This window comes from Scheffersomyces xylosifermentans, assembly GCF_036884685.1.
Source record: "Scheffersomyces xylosifermentans strain CBS 12540 chromosome Unknown RJT20scaffold_5, whole genome shotgun sequence".
Taxonomy (NCBI): Eukaryota; Fungi; Ascomycota; class Pichiomycetes; order Serinales; family Debaryomycetaceae; genus Scheffersomyces; species Scheffersomyces xylosifermentans.
Window position 1 is genome coordinate 1,069,575 of NW_027042943.1, and position 26,761 is coordinate 1,096,335.

The 26,761-nt window shown below is 40.2% G+C and overlaps 11 protein-coding genes across 11 annotated transcripts; 5 read left to right on the plus strand and 6 right to left on the minus strand. All coding sequences in view use genetic code 12, as the record gives it.

The window, feature by feature from the left end:
• The first annotated feature begins 351 nt into the window (after positions 1-351).
• Positions 352-986, plus strand: COX7 (cytochrome c oxidase subunit VII). Its single transcript, XM_064917405.1, has one exon. It carries the CDS (start codon positions 460-462, stop codon positions 637-639), a length of 180 nt encoding a protein of 59 aa, XP_064773787.1. The 5' UTR covers positions 352-459; the 3' UTR covers positions 640-986.
• On the minus strand, positions 987-3,577 carry RJT20DRAFT_129026 (uncharacterized protein). Its single transcript, XM_064917406.1, has one exon. It carries the CDS (start codon positions 3,446-3,448, stop codon positions 1,250-1,252), a length of 2,199 nt encoding a protein of 732 aa, XP_064773788.1. The 5' UTR covers positions 3,449-3,577; the 3' UTR covers positions 987-1,249.
• Positions 3,578-5,023: 1,446 nt separating this feature from the next.
• RJT20DRAFT_145817 (cytochrome P450) lies at positions 5,024-6,295 on the plus strand (the record flags this gene model as incomplete). Its single annotated transcript, XM_064918826.1, has 1 exon — positions 5,024-6,295. One exon carries the CDS (start codon positions 5,024-5,026, stop codon positions 6,293-6,295), a length of 1,272 nt encoding a protein of 423 aa, XP_064773789.1.
• A 568-nt stretch (positions 6,296-6,863) lies between these two features.
• Positions 6,864-9,466, plus strand: APL2 (Apl2p). Its single transcript, XM_064917407.1, has one exon. It carries the CDS (start codon positions 7,032-7,034, stop codon positions 9,234-9,236), a length of 2,205 nt encoding a protein of 734 aa, XP_064773790.1. The 5' UTR covers positions 6,864-7,031; the 3' UTR covers positions 9,237-9,466.
• MED7 (mediator complex subunit) lies at positions 9,463-10,553 on the minus strand. Its single transcript, XM_064917408.1, has one exon. It carries the CDS (start codon positions 10,269-10,271, stop codon positions 9,522-9,524), a length of 750 nt encoding a protein of 249 aa, XP_064773791.1. The 5' UTR covers positions 10,272-10,553; the 3' UTR covers positions 9,463-9,521.
• A 739-nt stretch (positions 10,554-11,292) lies between these two features.
• On the plus strand, positions 11,293-12,377 carry HRT1 (SCF ubiquitin ligase complex subunit). Its single transcript, XM_064920378.1, has 3 exons — positions 11,293-11,552; positions 11,647-11,748; positions 12,064-12,377. Exons 1-3 carry the CDS (start codon positions 11,516-11,518, stop codon positions 12,282-12,284), a joined length of 360 nt encoding a protein of 119 aa, XP_064773792.1. The 5' UTR covers positions 11,293-11,515; the 3' UTR covers positions 12,285-12,377.
• Positions 12,378-12,649: 272 nt separating this feature from the next.
• Positions 12,650-13,919, minus strand: PHA2 (prephenate dehydratase). The gene is made up of 2 exons (XM_064920377.1): positions 13,743-13,919; positions 12,650-13,651 (listed from the first exon to the last, which is right to left on the minus strand). Exons 1-2 carry the CDS (start codon positions 13,791-13,793, stop codon positions 12,719-12,721), a joined length of 984 nt encoding a protein of 327 aa, XP_064773793.1. The 5' UTR covers positions 13,794-13,919; the 3' UTR covers positions 12,650-12,718.
• Positions 13,920-14,475: 556 nt separating this feature from the next.
• RPL9B (60S ribosomal protein uL6) lies at positions 14,476-15,453 on the minus strand. The gene has a single exon (XM_064920376.1). The coding sequence runs from the start codon at positions 15,230-15,232 to the stop codon at positions 14,657-14,659; it is 576 nt and encodes a 191-aa protein (XP_064773794.1). The 5' UTR covers positions 15,233-15,453; the 3' UTR covers positions 14,476-14,656.
• Positions 15,454-15,573: 120 nt separating this feature from the next.
• CCP1 (cytochrome-c peroxidase) lies at positions 15,574-16,849 on the minus strand. The gene has a single exon (XM_064917409.1). The coding sequence runs from the start codon at positions 16,752-16,754 to the stop codon at positions 15,675-15,677; it is 1,080 nt and encodes a 359-aa protein (XP_064773795.1). The 5' UTR covers positions 16,755-16,849; the 3' UTR covers positions 15,574-15,674.
• Positions 16,850-18,162: 1,313 nt separating this feature from the next.
• Positions 18,163-22,660, minus strand: RJT20DRAFT_129035 (RSC chromatin remodeling complex ATPase subunit). Its single transcript, XM_064917410.1, has one exon. The coding sequence runs from the start codon at positions 22,300-22,302 to the stop codon at positions 18,259-18,261; it is 4,044 nt and encodes a 1,347-aa protein (XP_064773796.1). The 5' UTR covers positions 22,303-22,660; the 3' UTR covers positions 18,163-18,258.
• A 1,213-nt stretch (positions 22,661-23,873) lies between these two features.
• Positions 23,874-24,940, plus strand: PAM17 (Pam17p). The gene has a single exon (XM_064920383.1). It carries the CDS (start codon positions 24,062-24,064, stop codon positions 24,632-24,634), a length of 573 nt encoding a protein of 190 aa, XP_064773797.1. The 5' UTR covers positions 23,874-24,061; the 3' UTR covers positions 24,635-24,940.
• Positions 24,941-26,761: the final 1,821 nt, after the last annotated feature.

The following is a 26,761-nucleotide window of genomic DNA, read 5'->3' on the forward strand; positions in this document are numbered from 1 at the left end:
TCACTTTAGCTGCAAATTCAGTCTCACTCTCTCACTCTTCTCTCACTCTCACACACCAGTCTCAGTCTCAGTCTTAGTCTCAGTCTCAGTCTCAGTCCCACACTCACACCTCCCACTTTCTCACACCTCCCACTTCTCACTCTTCTAAGTCTCAGTCTCAGTCGCACTTCCCTCTCCCACTCTCCCTCCCAGCCAATATGACACAAAACAACAGCCCAGCCAATTATGTTTTCTAAAAATGCGTGCGAAAAAATGAACTGATAAATTTGCAAAAGTGCACCACCAAAACATTTCATTCATAAGAGACGAATTAGCCGCTGCTGTCATCTCTCAGTTTCGCATTAACAAAGTCTCATCCTTCATCACCAGTATTAGTAAGTAGACAGTGTGAATTGATACCACATCTATTGCAGTATCCCAAGAATCCTCATATACTAACAGTCTCCCCCAACTAGCACAATGGACCCACAAAGAATCATCGAGTTGCAAAAGCACTTCCAAAACACCAAGAAGCCTTTGTGGTTGAGAGGTAAGCAATCCAAGTACGTTGTATACCCATTCTACGCCCTCTTCACCGTGACCACCATCTTCCCATTGTACTACACCGGTAGAGCTATCTTGGGTATCAAGGACGAGTAATCGTCCCCGCGATGGTTCCCAAATCCCTCCAGCAGCACTGGGCAGGTTCCCCATACGGCCAAGTATTGATGTACACTAGTTGGCGATGGCCTGAAATGTGACATCCAGTGTTGCTTCAGTATGCCAATTTCCTTTCCCAGACTTTATTCCTCTGTAAGCACGGGGCTCACATTTTAAATCTATAAAGCATTTTCATTCATCATCCAATACTCGATATTCGTTATTTGGTTATTAATTGTTATTTTGTAAAGAGCTGGGCATATGCCTAAGAGTTCAAAATAATAGTGATAGCAATAATATATACACATTCATGAATCTAACTATTACATCAATTGTAACAAATCAGTGATCTTCAGAAAGAGGCTGGCGTAGTGGTCCTAAAGTCCTCCGTGAAGAACAAGATTTGTAGAAACAAAGATGAACAAAAGTATTCAATGTAGTACGAATAGCTAATGGATACATTTTAGAACCTATGTAAAAGTGTATTGAAGCATTCTACATTGTTTGTCCCATTTGACCCCTCTATTTCAATTAGACCCTGCATTAAACTTGTATTACTATGATTATAACCGAATCAATAACATGGAACGTAACTCAATTACAAGTCTATTTATTCCCTTTTCCTCCTCAATTGTTCGTATATCCTGTCGATTTCATTTTCCATTGTCTTGTTGGCGACTTGCTTCTTGAAATCAATTAATCGGTGCATCAAGCACTCTTCGTCAATTTGTACTATTGGAGGGTCTCGAATCTTTAACGAGGCTAGAACAAGAGTAGCATATCCTATGAAAAGGGACACCTGATCTTCAATTATGACTTTCTCTCCCTCTTTATTGGACTGTGCCAGGTCTTTTACCTTTTCTAACAGCTTCTTCTCCTCTCTTTGTTTATCTGCTTGATAAAATACACTGACAAGGTTGCAAGTACCTTGAATATCTTCAGCTTGAACTTTAAACTTCTTGGAGTCTATAATGTTCATCATAAACCCTAGGATGAAAAACGACACATCCATATCTCTCGAGTTAGGCTGTTCACTATTTAATAATTCAAAAGTATAGTTAATTTGGTTGAATAGAATTCGTTCTGGTATAAGTTCCAAAATTATATCACTAACCTCGTTGTCTTTGTCATAGTTTGTTGAAAGGAGAAGAAGCTTGAGAACCAGTACGTCAAATTCAGTAGGTGTCTTATCGGCAATCCGGTCAAATGCTTGGCTAATTACTTTCCGTAGTGCGGTCAAATTGCACACTTCCCTTGACCGTTCGAAATAAGTCTCAAGATATGCAAACAATCTGCGTTTGTCACCGTCCAGTTTTGCTTTCAATAACGCATCACTTACAAACTCATAGACTTCACATCTTTGGAATTGTGGTACCAGCCTAAAAGATTCTATAAATTCACTCTGGATAGTTAGAGTTGGAGAGGACTCTTTGATGACTTGTGCAATCAAGTTCTGATTGGGTCTCAGGAGTTTGTCAGTCTCTACTTTATTCCCCAAGTATTTGAGAACCTTAGGAAGCTCTTCGGTATACCTAGCAACATACTTGTCTCGGGCATCTGCTTTAGACAACGATACAACTATGCATATGGTTGAACTTAATAGCCATTGATACAATGTCATGTCATTTGAACTCCTTTTCTCGGCAGTACGCAATAGATCTATTAATTTGTTCATGATTAATGTACCTCGATGTAGATCTAAACTGCCTATTTCTTTCAATTTTTGTTGTAGAAGTACAAGTGATGTTATTAATTCTGAATTCTGGAAGCCCCGGTTCTCTTCTTCGCTGAATTTGAGACCTTCAAGAACATACATAAGCTCCTCTCTATCTTGATTTATTCGACCCAGAGCTCTAAGATCGTCTATACTCACCGTACTTTCATCCATATCATTAAAATCATTCTTTTTACTTATTTGCTCGCTTAGTTCTTCCTTGATTGTTCTCTTCTGTGTATCTAAATGCTCTTCCTCGCAATCCAAGAGATAACTTCTTTCTTCCCCATACATTCTGACTTGCGGGGTCTGAATCTTCGTATCTGCTTTCTTGAGATCTTCAGTAGTAGCTTCTTCTGGCAACTCTGATATTCTAGCAGCATCAATAACATTATTTACAGAGGTAAGCAAGTTTTCAATTCCATCTTCAGTATTTTCTTTGACAGTTTCGTCTTCGCTTGTATCTGACTGGATATTCAACGAATTGTTGAGACCCGACAGCTCATCTCCAATGCTGTCAAAGAGACTATCCCAGGCGTGCTCTTCTTTGTGCGTGACTTTCGGGGAAGCAAATAATGCAACTTTCTTCTTTGACTTCATACTACCGTTGTTAGCATTTCCATTATTTCCGTTGGCTGTTTTCTTCTTCTTGTTGATTTTGATATTACTACTACCAAAATTCTCAGAATTCCCAGCTTCCTCTCTCAATTGGTCCTCTAATTTTCTCTTGGTTTGGTCTCTACGGGGACTGGCTCCTGTTGGAGAATTGCCAATAGCATTAACTACCTTGATCAACTTCTTGGGTGACGTCGTTATTGAATCACCATAGTAACTATCTTCGATTATCAGGTTCTTCTTCGAACTTTTCGGGCTTTTCAATGGTGACCTCATATTACCGATTTTTGCTGAAGGCCACAAGTCATTTTCCAGCAATTTTGTTTCCACTGAACTGTCCTGGATCACTTTCACTAGTCTGTCACTAGCTGTAAATGTCACATTTGAGGTCTCTGACTCCTCTTCATCACTAGAAAAGACCAGAACCTCAGAAGAAATATGTAGTTTCTTAGCTCTTCCATGCTTTCCATAGACAGCCATTGCTGTTTAAGATATCCCACCCCCAAATTTGCCGGTTATCTTTTAAAACAGGGACACTGAACTGATACCCATAACAATGACAATAATACGATTTTGATATTGGATCACGTGACTTCATACTAAATCATATGGTAGCCCAGTAGACTATGACGGTAGTTGGAACTTCCTACTATACTCTTAAATATGATTGATTAATAGAGGTCAAATATGGTTCTAATCCAAGGAAGTTCACAAAAATTTGACGTAACGACTCCTAAATGAAAATTAGATTTACAGTAAAAGTTTCATCTGGGACTTATTCTTCAGTAAATGCATGGCTAAGATAACGTCAGAGAACTGTCCAAAAAAGCTTTGAATATGTTAGCCATGTTTGTAGTATGCACAGGAAGATCCGAAATATTGCTAATGAAGAAGAGAAATGAAAAAGAAGAGAATATGTACCATAAGATGACAGGAAGAATTGAAAATTGACACCTATGGGGAATACGATCTCTCTGATCATGATTACATGTGCTAGCGTAGTTGTTAGTGTCATGAAAGAAAATGAACTTTGAGAGTCGACTCAAGGAGAATGACTAAAGGCTATGCCAAATCGTGAACTCCCCTTCTTCTTCACATGGTTAGGAATTCCTATGGCTATGCCATTATAAAAGTAATATTCGTAACCTAAACATTAATATAAAATGTGTTAATGTCATATGTCAAATGTCTAATAAAAAATCAAAAGTTAACCGCTTATGTAATAACTTTCGCCTCCAAATCCGTCTTTCTCAATGCCTCTGTGCACTTATCTGATGAAAGAGGGGACCATAACAATATATTAAGTCCGCTAAGAAGTCGTCGGAGTTGCTGTGAGAATCGGACTTTCTGTGAGGGGCTGGTTGTTGGACGGAGTATCGATAGAACAATTCCTCCTTTCAATACATATTCTATGTGTTTGTTGGCTACCGGAGTGAAGTTTATCTCCTAAAGGTTTTCGCGGGGTAGTAGAAACCGGCTTTGCAACCAGTGCGATAAGCGGGGCATTTCCTACAGACAGTTTTTCCTGAATGCTGTCATCAACGTTTGCGACCATTACCTGGTAGGGTTGTTGTTGGTTGAATGCTCAAGCAAGCGAACGAATAAATTCTCATGACAGTACGCTATAGTTGTATCCCCTCAATCAATAGGACAGGAAAGAAGAAATACATACTCCATATAAAAATACCATAAATACAAATATATTTTATATATGTAGCACAGATACCAAGTAAAGGAAAAGCCGATCAATGGAAAGTCTCATGTACATATGGTATAGGTAATAAATATACAGAAATGTCAACTACTTACTATCTATATGGCGCTGTTATTCTCGCGTTAGTCGCTCGCTATGTGATTAGAACGATAAAACACAATAGAATCAAGAAAGAATATGGCTGTGAAGACCCTCCTGCTCATAATCCTCCAATTTTCCAGGTGCCATTTTTGGCCCTTTTCAAGGCTAAGAGGTCTGGAGACTTGGCCGAATTCATGGACCAAGCCTTTGCTCCGGGAGATAAAACGTTCACCACAAGAGTGGGCTTTGGTAATGTTCTAATGACCGTTGATCCCGAAAATTATAAAGCTATATTGGCAACCCAATTTGAAGACTTCAATATCGGATTGAGGTATGGACAGTTGAGTCCATTGTTAGGAAGTAGTGTATTCACTTTGGATGGCGAAGGATGGAAACACACAAGAGCAATGCTCAGGCCACAATTCGCCAGAGAGCAGGTAGCTCATGTCAAAGCTTTAGAGCCCCATATTCAAATTCTTGCTAAGCATATTCGTGCAAATAAGGGTCGAACTTTCGATATTCAAGAGTTAATCTTTAAACTAACTATTGATACTGCAACCGAATTCCTCTTCGACCACAGTGTTAATTCTTTATGTGATGAAAGGATTGGCATGACACAGCTGAATGATGTTAGAGCAGGTGCTGAATTTTGCAATGCGTTGTCTGAAGCACAGAGATACACTGGTTCCCGTGCTTTTGCACATTCCTTCTACTGGTTGGTGGATAGTAAAAAGTTTAGAGAGAATGTGGGCAAGGTCCATGAGTTTGCTAATTTCTATGTTAATAAAGCTTTGAATTTAACTCCAGAAGAATTGGATAAGAAGTCTGAGTCTGGATACTACGTTATATATGAAATGGCAAAAAATACTAGAGACCCAACGCTCATACGTGACCAATTGCTCAGTATTCTACTTGCTGGTAGAGATACAACTGCTTCATTGACATCATTTTTGTTCTATGAATTAGGAAGAAATCCAGACATATGGGAGAAGTTGAAGGCAGAAATTTATGAAAATTTCGGAAGAGGCTCACCAGAAGATATTGAAAGCATTACTTTTGAAAGCTTGAAGAAATGTGATTACTTGAAATGGACAATAAATGAAGGCTTGAGGTTGTATCCTACTGTCCCAAACAATTATAGGGTAGCTAAGAAAGATACCACACTTCCAAGAGGTGGTGGTAAGGATGGTCAATCTCCTATTTTTGTGCCCAAAGGCACTACGGTTGCTTTTAGAGTATACACAACTCATAGATTGAAGGAATACTATGGAGAGGATGCATTGGTCTTCAGGCCCGAAAGATGGGCTGATCTCAAGAAGTTGGGTTGGGCTTATATTCCCTTCCTTGGTGGTCCAAGGACTTGCTTGGGACAACAATTTGCTCTCACTGAGATTGGGTATATTTTCGTCAGAATGGCTCAGATGTTCCCCAAGCTCAGGTTGGACGATGACGGTACTTACCCACCTAAGAAATTGATTAATGTGATTATGCAAGCATTTAAGGGGGTTCCTGTTCAGATGGATGAAGAGTAACTGAAGTATTTTTGTTTAGAAGTGTTTCCTTTGTTGCAACTATAACCATATTTGCACCCATTTATTTATTATATTGGCCATGAACGTAATGTACAACCCAAAGGGGTAATATTGAAAAGTATAGTAGGACCGAGTAACGTATTTAGCCTCAGCCTAGAGGACGTGCTATTCAAGAGCACCTAATATAATACCCTACTTCCCTACTGTTACTATGATATTAGCACATTTTTGACATCAAATGCAATTCCATTTTTCAAAGAATCTATTCCAAGAATCTATTCCAAGTCTATGTATCAATGGTGCTACCATATGAAGATTTTCTGTTATTTTAAGCAGAGCATTTTTTCATCGGTTTCTATTCGATTGTTGAAGTCACCAAAGAAAGACACCAATTTGCAACACAAAAAAAGGACCCCTACCCCCAAATGGTTAATTCCAATTGCTCCTCCAATTACTCCATCTCTTTCTCTCTATTTCGTAGTAAGTATCTATTTCCACAACTTCAAGATACACAATCACCTTCTTTCACTTTCATCACTCACCTCACTCAACTCTCTTCCTTCCTCCCTCTCAGTCCCTCCACTTACTCCAGTAGACAAAACACTGGCTACCGACGCACGTGACCACACGATCAAACAAAAACATCGAAACTTCAGGACAGCGTATTTCGGCAGCCAAATTAGACGCCCTTGTAGTGTTGAATCAAACACCATTCTACCTTCAATTAGTTGATACAATGTCGCTTGAAAGAAAGATCAGATCGTTTTTGAAAGGTCCACGAAAAGGTGAGACGTTTGAGTTGAAGGCCGGTCTCGTCTCGCAGTATAAGGGTGAACGTAAAGATGCTATCCAGAGAGTGATCCAGGCTATGACGGTGGGTAAGGACGTGTCGCTGTTGTTTCCCGATGTGTTGAAAAACATCGCCACATACGACTTGGAACAGAAGAAACTCGTGTATCTCTATCTTATGAACTACGCCAAGACCCATCCAGAACTCTGTATTCTTGCCGTGAACACCTTTGTCCAAGATACTGAGGATCCAAACCCTTTAATCAGAGCATTGGCAATTCGTACCATGGGATGTATTAGGGTCGCTAGAATGGTGGACTATATGGAAATTCCTCTTCTGAGAACCCTCAAGGACGACAATCCCTATGTCAGGAAAACCGCTGCACTTTGTGTGGCCAAGTTGTTTGATCTCAACCCTGAGATGTGTGTTGAATTCGGCTTTTTAGACCAATTAAAAGAACTTGTCAAAGATTCCAACCCAATGGTGGTAGCAAACTCGCTTAATGCATTGTACGAAATTAGAGACATGAATACCGATCAATCACTCAAGGTCTTTACAGTCAATGAACAAATCATCAAGAACTTACTCCTCTGCTTGAATGAATGTACTGAATGGGGAAGAATTACCATTTTAACAACATTGAACGAATACGAGACAACAAACGTGGAGGAAGCAAATCACATAATTGAAAGAGTTACTCCTCAATTGCAGCATGTGAACCCATCAGTGGTTCTTTCTTCTATAAGAGCCATAATACACCATATTGACACTATTCCAGTGACAGCACAAAGAACGTCTATTTTGAAAAAATTGAGTGCACCTTTAGTCTCATTGGTTAGTTCATCTATCCCTGAAGCACAATACGTTGGTTTGAAAAACATTCGTATCATTTTAGAGAAATATCCCCAGATTCTCTCTAAAGAACTCCGTGTTTTCTTTATCAAATACAGTGATCCATTATACCTTAAATTAGAGAAGCTCGAGATCATGGTGAGACTTGCCAACGATTCAAATAGTGCCCTTCTCTTGGGAGAACTTAAGGAGTACGCAATGGAGTTTGAGCCATCGCTTGTTGCAAAAGCCATCAAATCCATTGGTTCCGTAGCAATCAAGCTTGCTGGATCAACAGTCAAGTCTATAAACCTCTTGATCAACCTTATTGATCAGAGAGGAGGTGACTTGATCATCAATGAATCTATTGTTGTCTTTACCAACATTCTTAGAAGATATCCAGGAAAGAATGATCTCAACAGCTTGGTTATTCCAGTAATCTCAAACCATATCCAAGACATGGACAGGAATGATGCACTCTCAGGTTATATCTGGTTACTAGGTGAATACCCTAAATACTTCTCGAACTTACATGACAAGTTGCAGGTTTTGATTGATGATTTCTTGGAGTATGATTCAGTTCTTCAATTGAACATCTTGACGACAGTAGTCAAAATCAATCTCGCTCTGAGCAAGGGTACTCAATATTCTGGATTATTACAAAAGGTGTTAGAATTGTCCACAAAGGATTGTGAGAATGCTGATGTCAGAGACAAAGCATATATTTACTGGAGATTACTCTCCTCCTCCTCAACAAAGTCACAAAAAGATATCATATTAACCAAGTTGCCACCTATCAAGACGACAATCGCCACTTTTAATCCTGTTGTTCTTGAGGCTTTAGTCGATGAATTGTCAACTCTTTCATCCGTCTACCACAAACCCGCATTTACCTTCATTGACAAGTCTGCCTATAGCCGCTTACCAGTCGACAAGAGAACCAAAACATCATCCAAGGAGAATATTGAGGATTTGACTAATTTGGCCAAACAGGAGATCATTAACAATTCTAAGAACGAGAATTTGCTTGATTTCGACGACGATGAAGATGGAGCTACCGAGAGTCTCGGAAGTGGTGCCGGCAGCTTATTGGATGAGTTGAATGACTTGTTCACAACCCCTGCACCAGCCATCCAACATTCAGGGGACCAGCCAGCTTCTTCAAATAACGATATATTGAGCTTGTTCAATGCTGTGCCGCAATCGACACCTCAATCCGTAAATAGCGTAACTCAAGGAGTTAGTGAGTACAGTATTGGACTGAAGACGAACTCAAATAATAACAATAAGGTCAATAATGATCTTTTAGATCTTTTTTGAGAAGAGAGAAGAGGCGAGACGAATGTCAAGAATAGAAGGTTAATTATGAGAATCTTAAACAAACAAGTTGATTTGCAAGTCGCATATATAGAGTTTGTATAATCCTTTTTGCTTCAAGTCAATATAACACTTTATACGAAATAGTTGATGTAGATTGAGAAGGGAAAGATATTCTTGTGGCAAGAATTGAGAATATGTAATTACAATGGGTAAAAATATTAGTAATGTACAACTTTTATTTACCGATACATGTGCTATTATACATTCAACCTCCAATTGTTGATATCACTCGTCTAGCAATTTTTTTATCAATTCTTCTCTTTCCTTCTCTATGTCGCCATCCTTATTTGTCAGTTTTAAAAGCTCATCCAAACTGCTGTCCTGTCCACTCATTGGAACGTCGTCTAAGTTGGTCAACTTAAGCAATTTGGCTCGCACTTCCTGGCTTACTTTATCTATCTGATTAATGGAAGCTCTTTTGGCGTCTATCTGCTTTTTCAACAACATGATGAGACTTTCCCTCGACTGGTGCGGTCTATATGTGTTCAAAAGATGGTTTATGTTGATAAGAATCAAAGATATGTCCTTAATTTTACTTTCATATTGCAGGGGGTCTATTGACGCCAAACCTATCAACTCCAAGAAGTTCAAAAGCAATGAGTCCATTAACTTGTGCAATTCCTTGATTTTTGTTTCTGAGGTGATGGACTCGTCGTCATCTTGGTAGAGTTGCTCCCAGTTGGCGCTTTTGAGAGAAGGAAGCTTGTCTTCAAATGACCATAAATTACCATATCCTCTGTAGTGAGTACCAGCAGGGGGTTTTGGAGGCACGAGAAATCGCAATTCTCCTGGTGGAACGGAATTGCTTTTCTCCGGTTGGTCCTCTGATTCCAGTTTCAGGAGCTCTTTCTGGGTCTTTTTCTGTGTCTTCTGCCAAGCTTGAAGCTTGTTTTGGTTTTCTTCCGTGAAGAACTTTACGTACACTGGTGGTGGTGGGTACAACGACGAGATAAGATCGCCATTCGCTGTGGACATGTCTGACGATAGTATTTAAGGGAGATTCTGCGACTTTTTGTTATGAGGAGATATGTGTACAGATCCAGTATGTGTGATAGCCCTAAGTGCTAATAATTGTGGAAACTAGATTTATTTTCAATTGTTATCCAAGAATGGTGAATGTTCTATCAAAAGCAACTGAAAAACGTGATTTTAATAGAAACAAGTAATAGTACCACGTAATAAATAATTCTACTAAAGATCAGCTTGATCTACTATTGTGCTAATATGTAATAGTTATTATAGTAGTCCCAGTAATTTGAACACTTTATAAATAACTACTTATAATAAATTTATATAATTCAGAACATACGAAATCCATATATAATGCACATGGTAGCTCTGTCACAGCTCTGTGATGGTTGATATTGAAAATCGAAAATGTCGTAGCTGGGCACAGTCTCAATCATTTTGTCTCAGTCTCAATGTCTTGTCTCTATTTATCGATATTCCCATACTAAATTATTATTTGTTAATACATATAACATTTGATATGTGGTTCGATTGATAGGCATTCTTTACAGTGTTTTCATTCATAGTAGGGGCCAGAATTGATTCATATTAAATCCCAATGAAGTTCACAGTATCCTTCAAGTAAATTAGTATTGAGAACAATTTTAGTTGTAGGTTTGAATTATTTCTTGTGGTTAGTATAAACCAATTCGAGTGGAAAGCTTGAAGTAAAATTGAAACCACTGTATAAATAAAGTAAGGGTGGGCTACAGTATATCGTGCTAGTGTGAAAATATTGCATCTTTACAATATGTAACTACTCTTACAATATTTCTAAGATTTCACTGACTTCATTGACTTTAACGTATATGGCGGTATCTTCTCTTTTTCATCTCTATGTTCTCTTGCTGGTCTCTCCCCTCTGCTCTCTTTACTTCCCTTTCTCTACTCTCTACTCTTTTCTACTCTCTCTCTCTCTCTCTCTCTACTTCTCTACTTCCTACTTCCCTCCTCCCTCTGCTTCCCTCACATTTCACGTGACTCCACCCTCCTCTGTACCCTCAGACGCCGCGCGTTTTGCATTCCTTCATACTGCCACTTCTCTCTCTGTGTGAGGATTAGTTATTCTTATTGTAGTAACTAGTAATTATACAGCAATAGTGGTTGTAAGAAGTTATCTTTACTATAGACTCTTGATTATCAGCTGGGTAGTCACATTTGCTGATATCGGGAAAAAATCTCATTCAATTATCCACATCATATAGTCCAAAATGTCGGAAGAGGTAGATAGAATGGACGTCGATAGTGGTAAGTATACTCTTTTACAGCGGCTAAAGTATGGTCGTTAAAAATCGTTAGCTAAAACTCCAAAAGAACCAATTACTAACAAAACTCATTTCAGTGGAAGACCTCCAAACAAGCACAGACGACGTGTCCAAGTCGAAAAACGGAAAGCAGAAGTTTGAAGTCAAGAAATGGACTGCCGTTGCCTTCTGGTCGTGGGGTACGTATTATTCATAAGGTGGTTATGATTGAGAGATAGCTGTATAACATGGAAAACAAGGAGTGAACGAAGAACTAAGTAATGAGAAGAATTTCGAATTAACTCGAGAAATCAATCTCTAGTAGTATACTACGATGTCATCACTGGAAATTTGATACAATCACCAATCATATTACAAATCATTTGAGGTGAAACAATTTAAGATTATAAATCAGCTGGAAACACGTCCAAAGGAACTTCAAATACCAAATTTGCACTCTCTATCATGGACATCCACAAGATGCTCGAAGATCTCTTACTAACTGCCAATTCTAGATATTCAAATTGAAAACTGTGCCATTTGCAGAAACCATCTTATGGAACCTTGTATTGAGTGCCAACCAAATTCTATAAACAATGGCCAAGAAGAGTGTATTGCTGCATGGGGTGTGTGTAATCATGCTTTCCACTTACATTGTATTAAGAGATGGTTAAAAACCAGAAACGCTTGCCCGTTGGATAATACAGAGTGGACTTACCAAAAGTTTGGTTCGTAATTTAATGATACAGTAGTTGGCTAGTATGGAATGAATCTATACCTCATTAATCAGCTGTTTCTATGAAGGGTTTGCGTCCCACATATCATGAAAACTCATATTACCATCAATTGCTAGAAGATATATGTATATATATTAAGATGGCGTACTTAATACGCTCTTTATGCTGCTACAACAGTATTGGCATTAGCCTTGGAACCGCCGCAGCTCAGTATCTGCCAGGCTGTTCATGTCACGACTTCTTTCTTCTTTATATTTGGGTTTATACACAGTTAAAGTTATTGAAAAGCATGTAGAGAAGGTGTTGTAGATATCTTTAAGAGAAGTTGATGTTGTCTGGCTTCGCTGATACATAAATATCGTTGGTGTAATAAATATAATGATTATTCATGGTATTAAGTTGGGTGTCCTCAATTGTAAATTGACCTAATTGTTTACTCCTTCGAAGATGCCGATGACCAATATCTCCAGCTTCGTTTAAATGTTCCGAGAATAACAAGCTCCTGGCATGTCTTCGAGGCCTCTCTTATACTCTCTTCAATGTTATGATCACTACTAAGGTCTCCGACTATTTCTGCAAAGAAAACGTACTGCCATTGTTTCAAATGAGATGGTCTGGAATTAATAGACGTCAAACTGACTCCGTTCTTCTTGAATTCAATCAATACATCACAAAGTGCTCCTGGATCATCGTGGTTCAATGTGAAGATGATCGAAGTAACCATAGAACCGCTCTTATCATCCTCCTCATCCTTTGGGGGAGTTGGGGGCTCTTTGTATCCCAATACCAAAAATCTAGTCGTGTTATTTACGTTATCCTCCACATTAGGGAATCTGACTGGCAAACCATAGAGATCAGCACTCATCTGAGACGAAATACATGCAGTGGTATTAGTTTTATCTTCATACACAAGCTCAGCAGCCTTGGATGTGGAAGGACTGTCGATTTTGGCAGCATGAGCTGGAATCTCCTTTGAAGATAAAAACTTTCCAACCTGAGTCCATACTTGGGGGTGGGAGTATATTGTCTTGATATCTTCTAAGTTTTCAGCATTGGTGAGGAAATTATGGTGAATAGCAACGAATTGTTCTGCTACGATCTTGAAACGAGGAACAGAAGTAGCTGACGGACTTAGAACCGTAGAAGAACTTATATTGGGTTGTGTATGTTTCGACTGGAGTGACGGTATGAACCAGTCTCTGATGAGGTCATAGGTATACACTACTTGGCCATTTGTTGAGTTTTCGAATGGAACCACGGCATAGTCCACATCCTCGGCATTAATTGCCCTGAAACAGTCTCCGATAGACTTCGCAGGGTATATTTGGACATGTTCCCTATCGTTTCCAAATTGTTGAATCACAGCCTAGGAAGAAATGTTAGTACTAGTCTCTACAAGAAGAATATACATCATTCTATGACTCAAGAACATGAAATACTGTGAAAAGTCAACATACTTGATGGGTATAAGTGCCTTCTGGCCCCAAAAAAGCCACTTTAATCGTCATTTTCAATTATTTATACTAGAATAACCGATATGAGTTCGACAATTGAAAAGACTCCTTAAACTTTATCTAATACCAAAGTACTCTATCCAACAATACTATCATTATCATAGCGACAGCGTTAACGGAACATGATACCGGAGGATCCTGTGTATAGCTCCGGTTGACAGGTTTGCTAAAGATGTGTATTTTTGCGGTAGAGGTGTTTCTTATGAATTGCAAAATTTCAGTTAAATGGGTTCATTTTGGTAGGGTATGTTACTGTGTTGTAGGTGGTTACAAGTCTTGTTAGATGTCTTGTATTTATGGTGGTGGTTGTGGTGGAGCTACTGTTGGTGTGGCTGCTGTTACTGCCGCTTGGAGCTCAAAATTCCAATTTTCAATGTCACTATGCTAAAAATCCAGGAATCGAACCTGTCAGAACTCAATTTCTGCACCCAAAACCATTCAGATGTAGACATTAATTCAGACAGAAATGCCGAATTCCCGAATTCTCTACAATAATTAGCTTAAAACAATGCATGGTTTCGAAACAATCAACTCAAAAAGCCAATATTCAGAAAGAAAGATCCCTCCAAGTGAATCCATTCTCTCATCCTACTTCTCTATTCTCGCCAATTGTCTCAGTTTCTACAGTAGGATCGTTGGTGGCTCTGCATTGTATTGAGCACGATAACAAATCCAAAGTTGAGACAGGGTTAACCCATATAAAGACCAAAATTGAACTATATAAAAATAAAACCCTGGAAACTCAAAGAAAATATAAACAAAAAGAGCAATGTATTAATACACACTATATCTTTTTCGCCCTAAAAAGATAAATTAATTATGGAAATGAAGGAAATTCAGCATTAACCAAGATTAATTTAAATGTCTTGGACAATGGTACCACGCTCGGAAACGTAAATACCATCCAAGAACTTTCTGATATCCTTGTTTCTGACACGACAGATTTGTTGGATGTCAGCAGCGTTTTGGGAAACGGCTTCCAAGGAGTTACCGGAAACAACCAACTCATCCTTTTGGTTCTCGGATTGTTCAATAGTAACACCCTCGAAGACCTTGACGTTTCTGACTCTCTTCTCACCCAAGAAGTTTCTGATCTCGACGAATCTCTCACCGTCCTTCTCAACAATGTTAACGTTGATTGGGAAATGCGCGTAAACGTATCTCAACTTGTACTTGTAACCCTTGGTGACACCAGTGATCAAGTTGGCAATCAAAGACTTGACGGTTCTCAAAGCAGCAACGTGCTTTCTGTCACCGTTGTGGACAGTGATCTTGATAGCTCTGTTGTTAATCTTGGTGAAGGTAACGTTGATGTGCTTCAAGTCCTTGGTCAACTCACCTCTTGGACCGGTGACCTTGATAGATCTGGCCTTGATAGAGACGGTAACGTCCTCTGGGATGTCTAAGATTTGATCGGTTTGGATGTACTTCATTGTTGCTAGCGTCAAGTGATGAGGAAAGAGGTCTCAAATTGAAAAAGAAAAGAAGAAGATCTATCATATTTTTATACTACTTGCAACTTCTTAGTGTTGGAGTGAAAAATTTTCCCATTATAAAAAATGCGTGTGCTGACCAAATTGAAATTTTTCAATTTTTTCATTGAGCTCTGATGGTGCTGAGATTTGCACATCTCATGATTGTATTTACACCTTTATGTCCGGGTAATATCCTTTAGGAATTTGATGCAGGTTTACGATGATGGGGTCCAAAGAAGGCACTGATTAGGTTATTAGGATTGTGTGCACTGATACAAGAAGCCCATTAAGGGGACAGAATTAGTCTAAGCTATGTCAAAATTGATCCTATACGACGTAACTAAATTCAAGCTAACTAGAAAATAAATAAATTGTAAAAGTCATTGAATTTTTCAGCCGTTTACGACTCCTGTTCGTCAATTGTCTTGAATAAGAATGGCTTGGATCCTCTAGGATATTCAACTCCCAACTCCAATAAGGCAGCATAGGCCTTGGAGAAGTCCTTGAAGAACAAGTCCTGATCGGCAGCGTACAACTTGACGTACTTTAAGAAGTAGCTCTCTTCCTTTAAAGCGATATCAGTAGGCAACATCATGAAAGAGTTGGATTCGTCATCCTCGTACTGCTTTGGTCCATCCCACTTCCTTACGTGCCATCCTTGCAACAATCTGACAAAGAAGTCGTTGGTGAACATGTTGAAAGATGGACCCCATGGACCTTCGTAACCAGAGTTGTGAGTGTGACACTTACCTAAACAATGAGCACCAATCAATGCGACAGTTTCTCTATCTCCGAAGCCCATTCTCTTGAATAAATTTCTCACGTACTTACCATCCTCAGATGCATCTGGCAAGTTACCTGGAGGTGGAATATCTCTTTTGTCGAAAGAGTCAACACGACCTGGTCTCCATGGGACCTTTGGTCCACCAGACTCCTGAACTGCGACAACACCACCTAAAGTCCACAAGTCACCTCTAGAGATCCAAGGGTATTTGACGGCGAATTCATACAAGAAGTCACGACCAGCGGCCAAACCAGCATTGGCACCATCAGAGGATTCTGGGTCGTAGATCATGGAACCGTAGAAAGAACCACCAGTCTTGGTGTTCTTGTCGTAGGTACCAGATGCGTGCCATGACAATCTAACCAATTGACCGTAGAAACCAGCACCACCGTCATAGTCGAGGTTTTCCTCGATCTTACCAGCAATATCGTTGTAGATCTCTTGGTAGTCCTTAAGGCCCTTTCCGGATGGAACTTTAGCGATATTTGGACCTGCGACACCAGCCATCAAGGTGGTCAATTTCTTGCCATTGTTGTTGTTACTGGAGTTGTTGTAGTTGTTTCTGTTCTTGGAATAGAGATAAGCGGCCACTGCACCGGAACCAGCCAAACCGGCCAATAACGCGGTTCTGGCGAATCTGGAATAGGTTTGTCTCGAGGCCCTGATGAGGGCAGGTTTAATAGCTACGGAAGACATATTTAGTAGTGCTTGATAGAACAACTGGTAAAACTAGTAGAACAAACAAGTAAAACAGAAATCGAAAATACAACACAGTATAACTAATATATTCACCGCACAGACTGTCCTCCGGTGGAATTACCTTCTATTTAAACGATGTGGCCAGACATGCAGCTATATGAAATGAGGAATGAGGGTAGCATTTGGTGCAAAAACACACCATCCCACTTAGCGTCCAGGTACCAGACCACACAAGCGGACAAATGCCAAATGGGTTCCAGACGCAGTTCTGAATGGAGATTCAATTGAGGGGGTAATTGAACGACAGCGCGAGATGCGAGGATGTCAGGGTGTCAATGGGCCTTTTCTGGAGTGTTCTACAGAGAGTGGGGTCGGGGTTCGCTGGCGGATAGGTTACTCCACCATTAGGGGCCACCAGCAGCGAGTCCCAATGGAATGTCGACCAATTGTTTTGACGTAATCACAGGGTCACTGAGTGTCAGTGTCACAGTATTCCATTATCTTTGAGGTATGTGCACGTCGTCCAAAATGCCGAAAGTGGGAAGAGATGCCCCAACCTAACGTGATTACTGGATCCAGAAAAGTCCACGGATTTACGCTTCTGCCTTGTGCTTATGCTTACAAACGGAACCATGGACTAGCCCACAGATTGGAAAATTGGAAATCGCCTGGTTCCAAGCGAACTTCCAAACAGGCCTCTCCAGTCTCACAACAAACATCAACAATACAACGGCTCTGACGTCAATTTGGGGCTACAATTGCTCAGTATACGAGCCTCCGTATTTCGTTCGTATTCCTTGCTATTCCTTCGTCTTACTCCCTGTGCTCATTGAGTGTCCTTCCACACACTCATCCCTTTTTTTGCAACCCCTCACAGAAGAAAGTAACCAGAATAAACTTTGTGCTGATTGGCTGTTTTCTCTGCAGGAAGTGGTGTCACCACTGGGTTGTGGAGGGAGAGGCATTGTTGGGGCTTAATTTGGTTGTTGTATCTACCATATGAGCAGACCTGGGTCGTCAGCAACTCTTGGTTTGTTGTTGATAGTGGTTTGCTTCGAAGAAAGTCTCGATCTGGAACAGTTTATGTCAGAATGACACAATGACACAATCTGTGTGGTGTTATTTGAGTCGCATATATTTTTTTGCACCCTTTTGAAATTCTAGATCCATTTCTGTTATGTAATTGGAGTGCAATAGCCACTACACAAGATGTGTCAGCATATGTCAGTGCAAATAGGCTGACTATGGAAGACTAATATTCTTGATCACCCTAAAGTGTATGATTACGGAAGTACCTTAATTATTATAGAGTCTGAGGGGGCTACAGTGGTCTCGGTTAGAAGAATGTCTTCATTTCTAGAATGTCTGCATCTTTACTGCGTCCTACATTACTACAGATCCCTAAATCGGTTATGATGATACCATTATAACTATTAAGCTTATATTATGACATTGTAACTAGTACGTAAAAATCTTTCCTATGGCACATTTTTTTGCTTTTTTATTCTTTACTGTCAAGCAACTGTTCTATTTGAGTTGCGTCTGCGTATACGAATGAACCTTCTTCGTTATAGGTTTTGGCATTGAGGCACATGTGTCTCAATTCCTCCACAAAACTCTCAAAACTGTTGAATTTCTCTTGGTCAACCATTTTCTTGATCTTATTAATTGAAACAGGACGTTTAATAATCTTATAGTAATCCGGATACAACTTTCTGGATGGCAATTTCATGAAAATCTCAGCAGTGCTGTGACCATCCTCAGCAGTCAACTCCATAATCTCGTCAAGAATTGCATTACATTTGGCTGTGAATTCATCCACTGGCTTTTCATCTTCCGGTTCAGCAGTTCCATCATCTTCCAAGAAATCGTCAGTGTCGTTATAACCCAGTGGAGTCTTGCTACGACGCTGCCTTTTTCTAGGAGCAGGCTCGACTTCGTCATCGTCATCGTCGTCATCTTCTTCTCCTACCTCGTCGTCGTCAATGTCTTCAATCATGAGCCCTTCTCTAACTGCCTTATTTCTCTTTCTTTTACTTACTCTTGCCTCCTTTCTTTTGATTGCGTCTTCAACGGTATCGTTGTCGTCATCCATAGCCATAAGCCATTGCTCTTCTGTCAAACCATCATCGTATTTAACTTTCTTCTTTTCTCTCATACGAGAAAGCTCTTTGGTGTCTTTTTCGAAGTATTTAGAGATATCCTCGCTAAACACACTTGGAAGCTCACTCTTTTCAATTAATCTCGACTTGAATTGTTTATCAATTCCATTCTTTCTTTCTTCGTCGATCTTAGCAAACAACACCTTTTCTTCCTCGGAACGAGCAAGAATATCGTTTAATTCCTCGTCATCCAAAGAATCATTTTCTTCATTGTCATCGCCGTTAGCTTCTGCTTCAAGCAAACGCTTTAAGAATTCTTCTTGCTCTTCCGCTGTGGACTTGTTATCGAATTTACCCGCTTGAATAACCTTACCATCAATATCTAACTTCTGGTGTGCTCTTTCCAAAATCACTTCTTCCACAGAATCGTTAGTGATTAATCTTAAGATTCTCACTTCGTTCTTTTGACCAATTCTGTGGGCTCTGTCCTGTGCTTGTAAATCTTGATGAGGATTCCAATCTGTATCGAAGATAACTACTGTGTCTGCTGTCTGTAAGTTAAGACCTAAACCACCAGCTCTGGTAGACAAAAGGAAACAGAAGTAATCAGAATCTGGAGCATTGAAGATCTTTAACATATCTTGTCTATCTTCAGCTTTGGTACCACCATCAAGTCTAAGGTACTTCATATCTCTCCATCTCAAGAAATCTTCCATAATGTCCATGACTTGGGTCATCTGGAAAAACATCAACACTCTATGTCCAGAAGCCTTAAACTTTGGCAACACACGGTCCAATAACTCAAACTTACCACTTGTACGCCAAATTAAATCATTTGTCAATCTGGTTGATTGAAGAACTGTCTCCACTTCTTCAAAAACGAAAGGGTGATTACAGATCTTACGCAACTGCATAATCTTGTTATTAAGGCCTTTAATTCCAGATTTGGCTCCACCAACCTGCGCTCCTAAGAAAAGCGCATTGTGTTGCAACATTTGCTGATAAAGGACGTATTGTAATCCGGATAAATTACACTTGAGAACCTTCTCGACCTTATCAGGCAAATCCTTTTCAACATCTTTCTTCAATCTACGCAAGAGGAAAGGTCTTAAAACCTTGTGCAAACGACGAATGACCAAAAGAGATTCTTCTTCTGTCAATTCAATCTTTTCTTGAGCTCCAGTATTAGCGAACGGAGTGTTAAACCATTCGTCAAACGATTTAACCGAATTGAAAATACGAGGCAACACAAAGTTCAAAAGAGCCCAAAGTTCTGGTAAGTTGTTCTGAAGTGGTGTACCAGTCAAAATAAGTCTGTTCTTTGTCTTGTAATATTGCTTTAAAGTGATGGAAAGTTTGGAAGTGGCATTCTTCATTCTGTGACCTTCGTCGATAATCATGTGCAGGTAGTGGAATTTTGCTAGCATTGGTCTCTCTCTAATGATGTATTCATAAGTAGTAAGCATAACTTGGAAATTTCCCACTCTAACATCATATTGCAACGATCTTCTTTGTTGCTGAGAACCTTTGTAGACGATTACTTTAACTGAGGGAGCCCACTTTTCGAATTCAAGAGTCCAGTTGGTAATCGTGGAAAGAGGAACAATAACTAAGAACTTGTCTTCGTGTTTCTTCTCAATTAAATAAGTGATAAGAGAGATACTTTGAATGGTCTTACCGAGACCCATCTCATCGGCCAAAATACCGTTCAATTTGTTATTGTATAAAGATACCATCCATTGAAGACCTTTAAGTTGGTATTCCTTCAATTTACCACCCACAAGGATTGTTGGCTGCTCGGTGACATCTTCCTTAATTCTATGAGCAACTTGGTAGTAATCAATTTTCTCTCTTAATTCATCTACAGTATCCTCTTCTTCCACTTCCTTGGTCTCTATTTCTTCAATTTCGCCAATATCATGCTCAGCTTGTTGAGCTCTAACTTGTTGAGCCAAAGAGTCCAAGAATGTGTTGGTTTGTTTCAACAAATGAGTGATTCTGTGATCCTTTGTCTGATCCAATAATTTAATATAAGCTTCTTCATCGTTCGCTTTCAAAGCTTGTAAACGCTGTTTGGCAGTTCTCTCCAACTTTTTCAGTTCTTCTTTTTCTGTGTTAATATGGAAGTTATTAATCAGACGTGCCAAAGTATTGTTTCTGTAGTTCTGGCGTTGATTCTTTGCATTTCCATAGATTAGCGAACTATCGAGAATTTGCTGAACCTTAGAAATATGAAGTTGACGTTGAAGTTCTTTCTCTTCCATTTCCTTTAACTCTTCTAATTGGACCGCAAGAAGGTGAGGGTTTGGTTGTTCTACTTTTGGCCTCACGTTAAAAGAACGCTTTTCTTGAAGACATAATGGGTGATTGGTAAGCTCTGGAAGGACGAATTTGGCTTGGCCTGCTTCATTCACAATTATATTGTGCTTAAGTTGCTTCTGTTTGGCTAGAAGTCTTAAAGACTTCAATTCGATAAGTGTTTGAATTTTTAAATCATCGATTTCGATTCTTTCCTCTCCAACACCGAAAGTGCCGAGATTCCCAGGAAGATTCTCCAATTCCTTTAACCGGTTTGCTATCTTATTAGAGATAATTTTCTCGGTATAGAAATTGCCTAGGGGTGCTTGTGTTGGGATTATGGTCCCAGGTGGGGCAGCCGTCTTGATACCAAGTTCTCTGGCGCGCTCCGCAAAGTTAGGGGAATATGTAGAGAGTTTTTCTATAAGTGAGGAAGCGGAGTCAATGCTCTTGGCCTTGTTTTTAGAATCAATCGCGTATTCTTTGCTAGTCACGGTATACTCCCTCTGAAGAGATTCAGGTAAGTCAACATCTCGAGATAACAACTGCAATCCAGCAATCTGTTTTGAGAAAACTTCCACATCAAGTTCTTTCGAATCGGAATGAGACACTTCTTCCTTCAATTCGTCGTAAAAAGCCTTCTCTTCCTCTTCAAATTCTTGCTGTGAAGCTGAGATTTTGTATAGCACATCTTCGATTAAAGCTCTTTCCTTTGTTGTTGGATCTACAAAAGGGAGTTGTGCAGCAGAAGATGATAAGGTGGATTCGATGGAATTTCCAATGTTGTTAATGTCTATGCTCGAGAGTTTGGTTTCTGTGCTTAATCCTCCGTTGGAGCCATTAATTCCATTTATACCATCTACATAATTGATGTCACTGTCCTGGAGCAGTTGTTGTTTCTGCAAAATCGCTTGGGCATCATATTGGTTCTTCAAGTCCTTCGAAGTCTTCAACAACTTGTAGTATCTTTCAAGTAGCTCGTTGAGCTGCTCCTTGGTCGTCGGAACTTCTATCACCGGCTCAACATAGGGTATATTCTGTACTCCGTTGCTCTTGGCAGCATAGGTGGTGTAGCCATTGGAGGAAACTGGGGGGATTGCAATTGCTCCGGAGCCGTTAGGTATAGCGGCTGTTGACCCGTTCATAGCGGGTATTGGCGAGGTTTCTATGGGATCAAGGAATTAATCACGCTGGAAGGACGCTTTTTGACGGTTTCTTGGTTGATGGCTGTAAAAAACGCCTACTTCCGATTTTAATGGTAATAGTACAACGAGAATTCAGTTCCTTTGGACAACTGAACCAAAAACCACAACACGCCTTTGACAATACAGGCGGTGACTCTACTAGAAAACACTACAGAACGCGTGATGCTGTGTTCTAGTGGTGTTGTGTGTGGTGTGTGGTGCGAAGACACTTGCTCGTAGAGATGGATCACTGCTGGTTTTGGATAGAGTTGATGATAGTGAACGAAAATATGTTTTCCATATTTACTTTGTTGTGTTGAAGATAGAAAAAGAGAGTGTGAGACAGTGAGAATTGGGAGTGTGAGAGAGACAAAAAAAAGATTTTATTGGTGGGGGGACGACCTTGAGGGAGAGGGAGAGGGAGAGGGTTTGAGGTTGTAGTGGTGGTACTGGTGGTGGTGAATAGTAATGAGTAAATATGTCTAATATATATAACGTAGATGTTATATATATATATATATTACACAGATCGTGACATCGGTATAATTAAGGAGGAGTTTTGGGAATTGGGTAGAATGTTGATGTGGTTAACTGTCTTGGGGGCTCTTTTGGAAGAACATCAGGAATGCCTCTCTATATTTGTTAACTGTGTAAGAGTTGGCGTTATATGCCTTCTGTTTTCAAGTGAGCATTGGTGAGGCTCTAGTCTTATACAAGGACGCGAAATCTGATATTTGGAGACACCGCGTAGTAGAGGCTGCAAATCGAGCAGCGAAATCTGATTTTGGGGCTTTCTCTGTGTATCCAGGGAACGAAAGCTATGATTGTAAGAAGTCTGCAAATATTTCAAAGTATTAGAAGTATCAAAAATCAATTTGTTACTTTTAGGAGTATATTCCTTATACACCAAGTCAACCAGTAGATAGTGCTTGTACGCTTGAAGTTGTTGCAAATTTCCAATAAGGTGCGAAAATAAATAATTTGGATCTACAGAGTTCATACAAAGTGAGAGGAAGGAAGAACCATTGAGGAAAGAAGTAGAAGGCATTCACTAGATAAGAAGAATTGTGAGCTATAAGTCGTTCAAATAGCCCATTCTCATGTCTAACTGTAGTGGACTTTTCTTCTCCATGGACATCTCCAGCAGTTTGATGACAATGATGCCCTGCAAAAGCAACATAGATCGAATCAATTCCACTTGGAAACTGCCTCAGACATGGGATTCTCTCCAATATTACATTCTTGACTTTCCTTGGATCTTTAATTATACGCAAATATATTATAAGTTACCAACAAACAACTATACGATAAACCTCCTTGAATACATAATACCCGCAAATTGAAACTAGATTTCCCACTTTCTCTCTGAATAGCACACCTACATAAACCACATAATCTTCACTTCTCCCACTTCTCCCACTTCTCCCACTTCTCCCCCATCCCCCTAATACCTTACCTCCTTTCCTATCTCCTTCAACTATCATGCCGTTTCACCACCTGACTATGTGACATTATATACACACCAAGTAATTATCGAAAAAATTTCATCATGAAGCAACCAGATTACTATTACAGCGTTTAATTGAATTGAATCCAGAGATCAGCGACCAATACCATTATAATACTTTTCTAACACTCGAGGTTTCACTCTCGTGCATATATTCATTACTTTAACCGTCGCCTCGTTGGAAGAATCTTGGAATTTCATATAACTACCGTCATGCTCACTAATATTGGAATCTACGCCAGAGTGGTCGCCAGAAACACAAGGATAACCGCCAGATCGGGATCTCTCAAGCAAGCAGGTCTTCGTTTCAATTCGACCGCTGCTAAATCTACAGACATCACTTGGGCCAACTACTTCAAGTTGAAGAAGCAAAACAGCGTCATTAACACTGGTGCCTCTGTGTTTACCGGTCTTGGAGGTGGTTTCGTTGCTTTGTCTTACCTTGGTAACATCCAGTTCGATGTAGAGACCCCTATTTTCGGTTTGGATCCTTTAATGGTCTTGGGAGGTGCTATTTTCCTCGGCGCCGGTGTTGGATGGATGTTGGGTCCATTTGTAGGAACCGCCATCTTCAGGTTGACTAACCAGTCAGCTATGAAGCAATTCAGAATCAAAGACAAGGAATTCTTGCTGAGAGTAAGAGCCAATAGAGTTGACCCTTCGTCTCAAAGTTTCTCCAACCCTGTACCGGACTACTACGGAGAGAGAATCTATTCTTTGAAGGACTACAAGCAATGGTTACGCGACTGTAACGCCTTTAGAAGAAAGGCCAAGGAGTTCGTTTAAAGAAATTCAGGGGAAAATGCATGTGGTTACAAGCATTACTGTAACCAAAACACCATTCTTGTGCCTACCTTCGACCTAGCTACGCACAGACTTAATTGACGCCCATCTCTATGTATATAATGTCACAAAGTATGAGATAAGAATAAGATACATGTAGAAATTTTAGAGATTTTGTAGCAGATAGCATTAGCGAAACTACTGGCTTACAAAAATCATGAACATGCTGCAAAAAAGTTTACAAACAAAATGTCGGAAAGTGATACCAACTACATCCAAGTTGCAAAACCCCACTTGTAATCGTTTCCAGCAACCATTATTCAAAGTTACCATAACCTCTCTAATATCACATAGTTAACTTCCCATAGTATAATTGCACATAGTTAAGAAAACCTATTGAAACACTGCATACAGCGCCCGCCAATAATAGTTCAATTTGACAGTTCGTACTCCGAGAAATTGGCAGTATGGGTTTTCGGATGTGTTGCACTGCCAACATATCTGACGTTTTCATGTATGGAATACTAGTCGCTTAAGCCTTAATCACGTCCTAATGTATGTTCCACTAGTACGATGGCTTGTCGTCTTATGAATTTTGCACCATTCCTTAACCGATGGATTCCGGCCAATTAAATTCTCCGAAACAAATACGACATAATCTACAATGTCTCTCCGCATGTCGTGCTCATCGGAGTATTCATGGGGTAACTTCTGGAGATGCAATTGTAACCAGCATCCCGCAATTTCCCATCACGCATGGACTGAAGTCTTCTCTGGTGGCTCAAGTGCTCGGTGTTCCAATGTTGAACTAGTGTGACTCGTCTGGAGGAATTTTTCATCACAAAGTTGGTCCTTTGGATATGGTTTTAACAGCAAAGTCTCTCCGAGCGTGTAGCAAAATATCGCAACCGCCCCGGAGTTTGTGAGGCCGGAGAATCCACCCAGATCCGGAAGTCATTTACAACCGACACTAGCTGTAGAAAGCCACCTCCTATACAAGGGATGATGGCTAGTTGGAATTCAACAGCTTGTTGACAGATTGACCCCTACTATCATTTGCTCCGAGCGCGTGGTAATTCGTAGACTGTTGCTTATCTTTATTGAATTGTTTTAGGGCCACGGTAACCACCACCATCACCATCTCTATTCTCCAATGCACCATCTTGTTTCTCTGCGTCGGTCGCAAACCAAGACCTTCTCCACCCACCGAAATTCCATACCAATTGCCGTAAGTCCCACGAATTTTGCCGCATGCTTGGATCTGCCCCGGAACCCACCGGACCTGCCGACCTGTCGCTGGTAGACGACATCGCTGCAACGTCGTTGATCACTGGAGAAGTCGGTTACGGAGATGACCCACCAGGCATCGCGAGTCGGAACGGTGAATCGGCAGCGAGTAGTGTGCCGTCGAATAGGAAGCCACCAAGAGGAATTGGGCAAGAATTGCGTAGTGGGCACTGGTTTCGTGGTGGTACTTGAGCCTTGATGGGCGAGCGAGATTTAGCGACCCGGTGGTATTTGGTGGCACTGGGGGAGAATTTTATTAGTGGGAGAGAGCTTTCCATCTAGTGAGACAAGCTTTATGAGAGCGTGCACTAAAAAAAGAGTCCCAGGGAATCAAGAATTACTGCGCAGTAGTAGAAGAGATCATTCCGATCATAAGGAATTGCCAGTACCAGTACCTCCAATTACATGAATGGATAATGTATCCATAAGTAGTTTCATACATTGATACATACATATACACACACATTATAGATCACAGACCAATTCTCATTAAACACCTTCCTCTCCTCCTCTCCTCCTCTCTTCCTCTACACCTCTCTTCCTTTCCACCAACCACAAAACAATCATTACATTTACATTGTCCCATTTATAACCATAAATCTTGCTATAACAAGAAAGACCTCTCCGTCTCCCATCTCTGTCTCCTCCCCACCACTCACTCACTCACTCACTCTCACTATCTTCTACCCAAATTTCCTCTCTTCCTCACATTTTCCCACTCCCACTCCTCCGATCCTACAACCGGTCTCACTAAAAACTCCCTCTCGCCAAATCCCCATTCTCTCACTTCTGTCACTAAAACCTCACTGCTGCCAACGAAAAAAAAAGGCAGCCAACCATTTT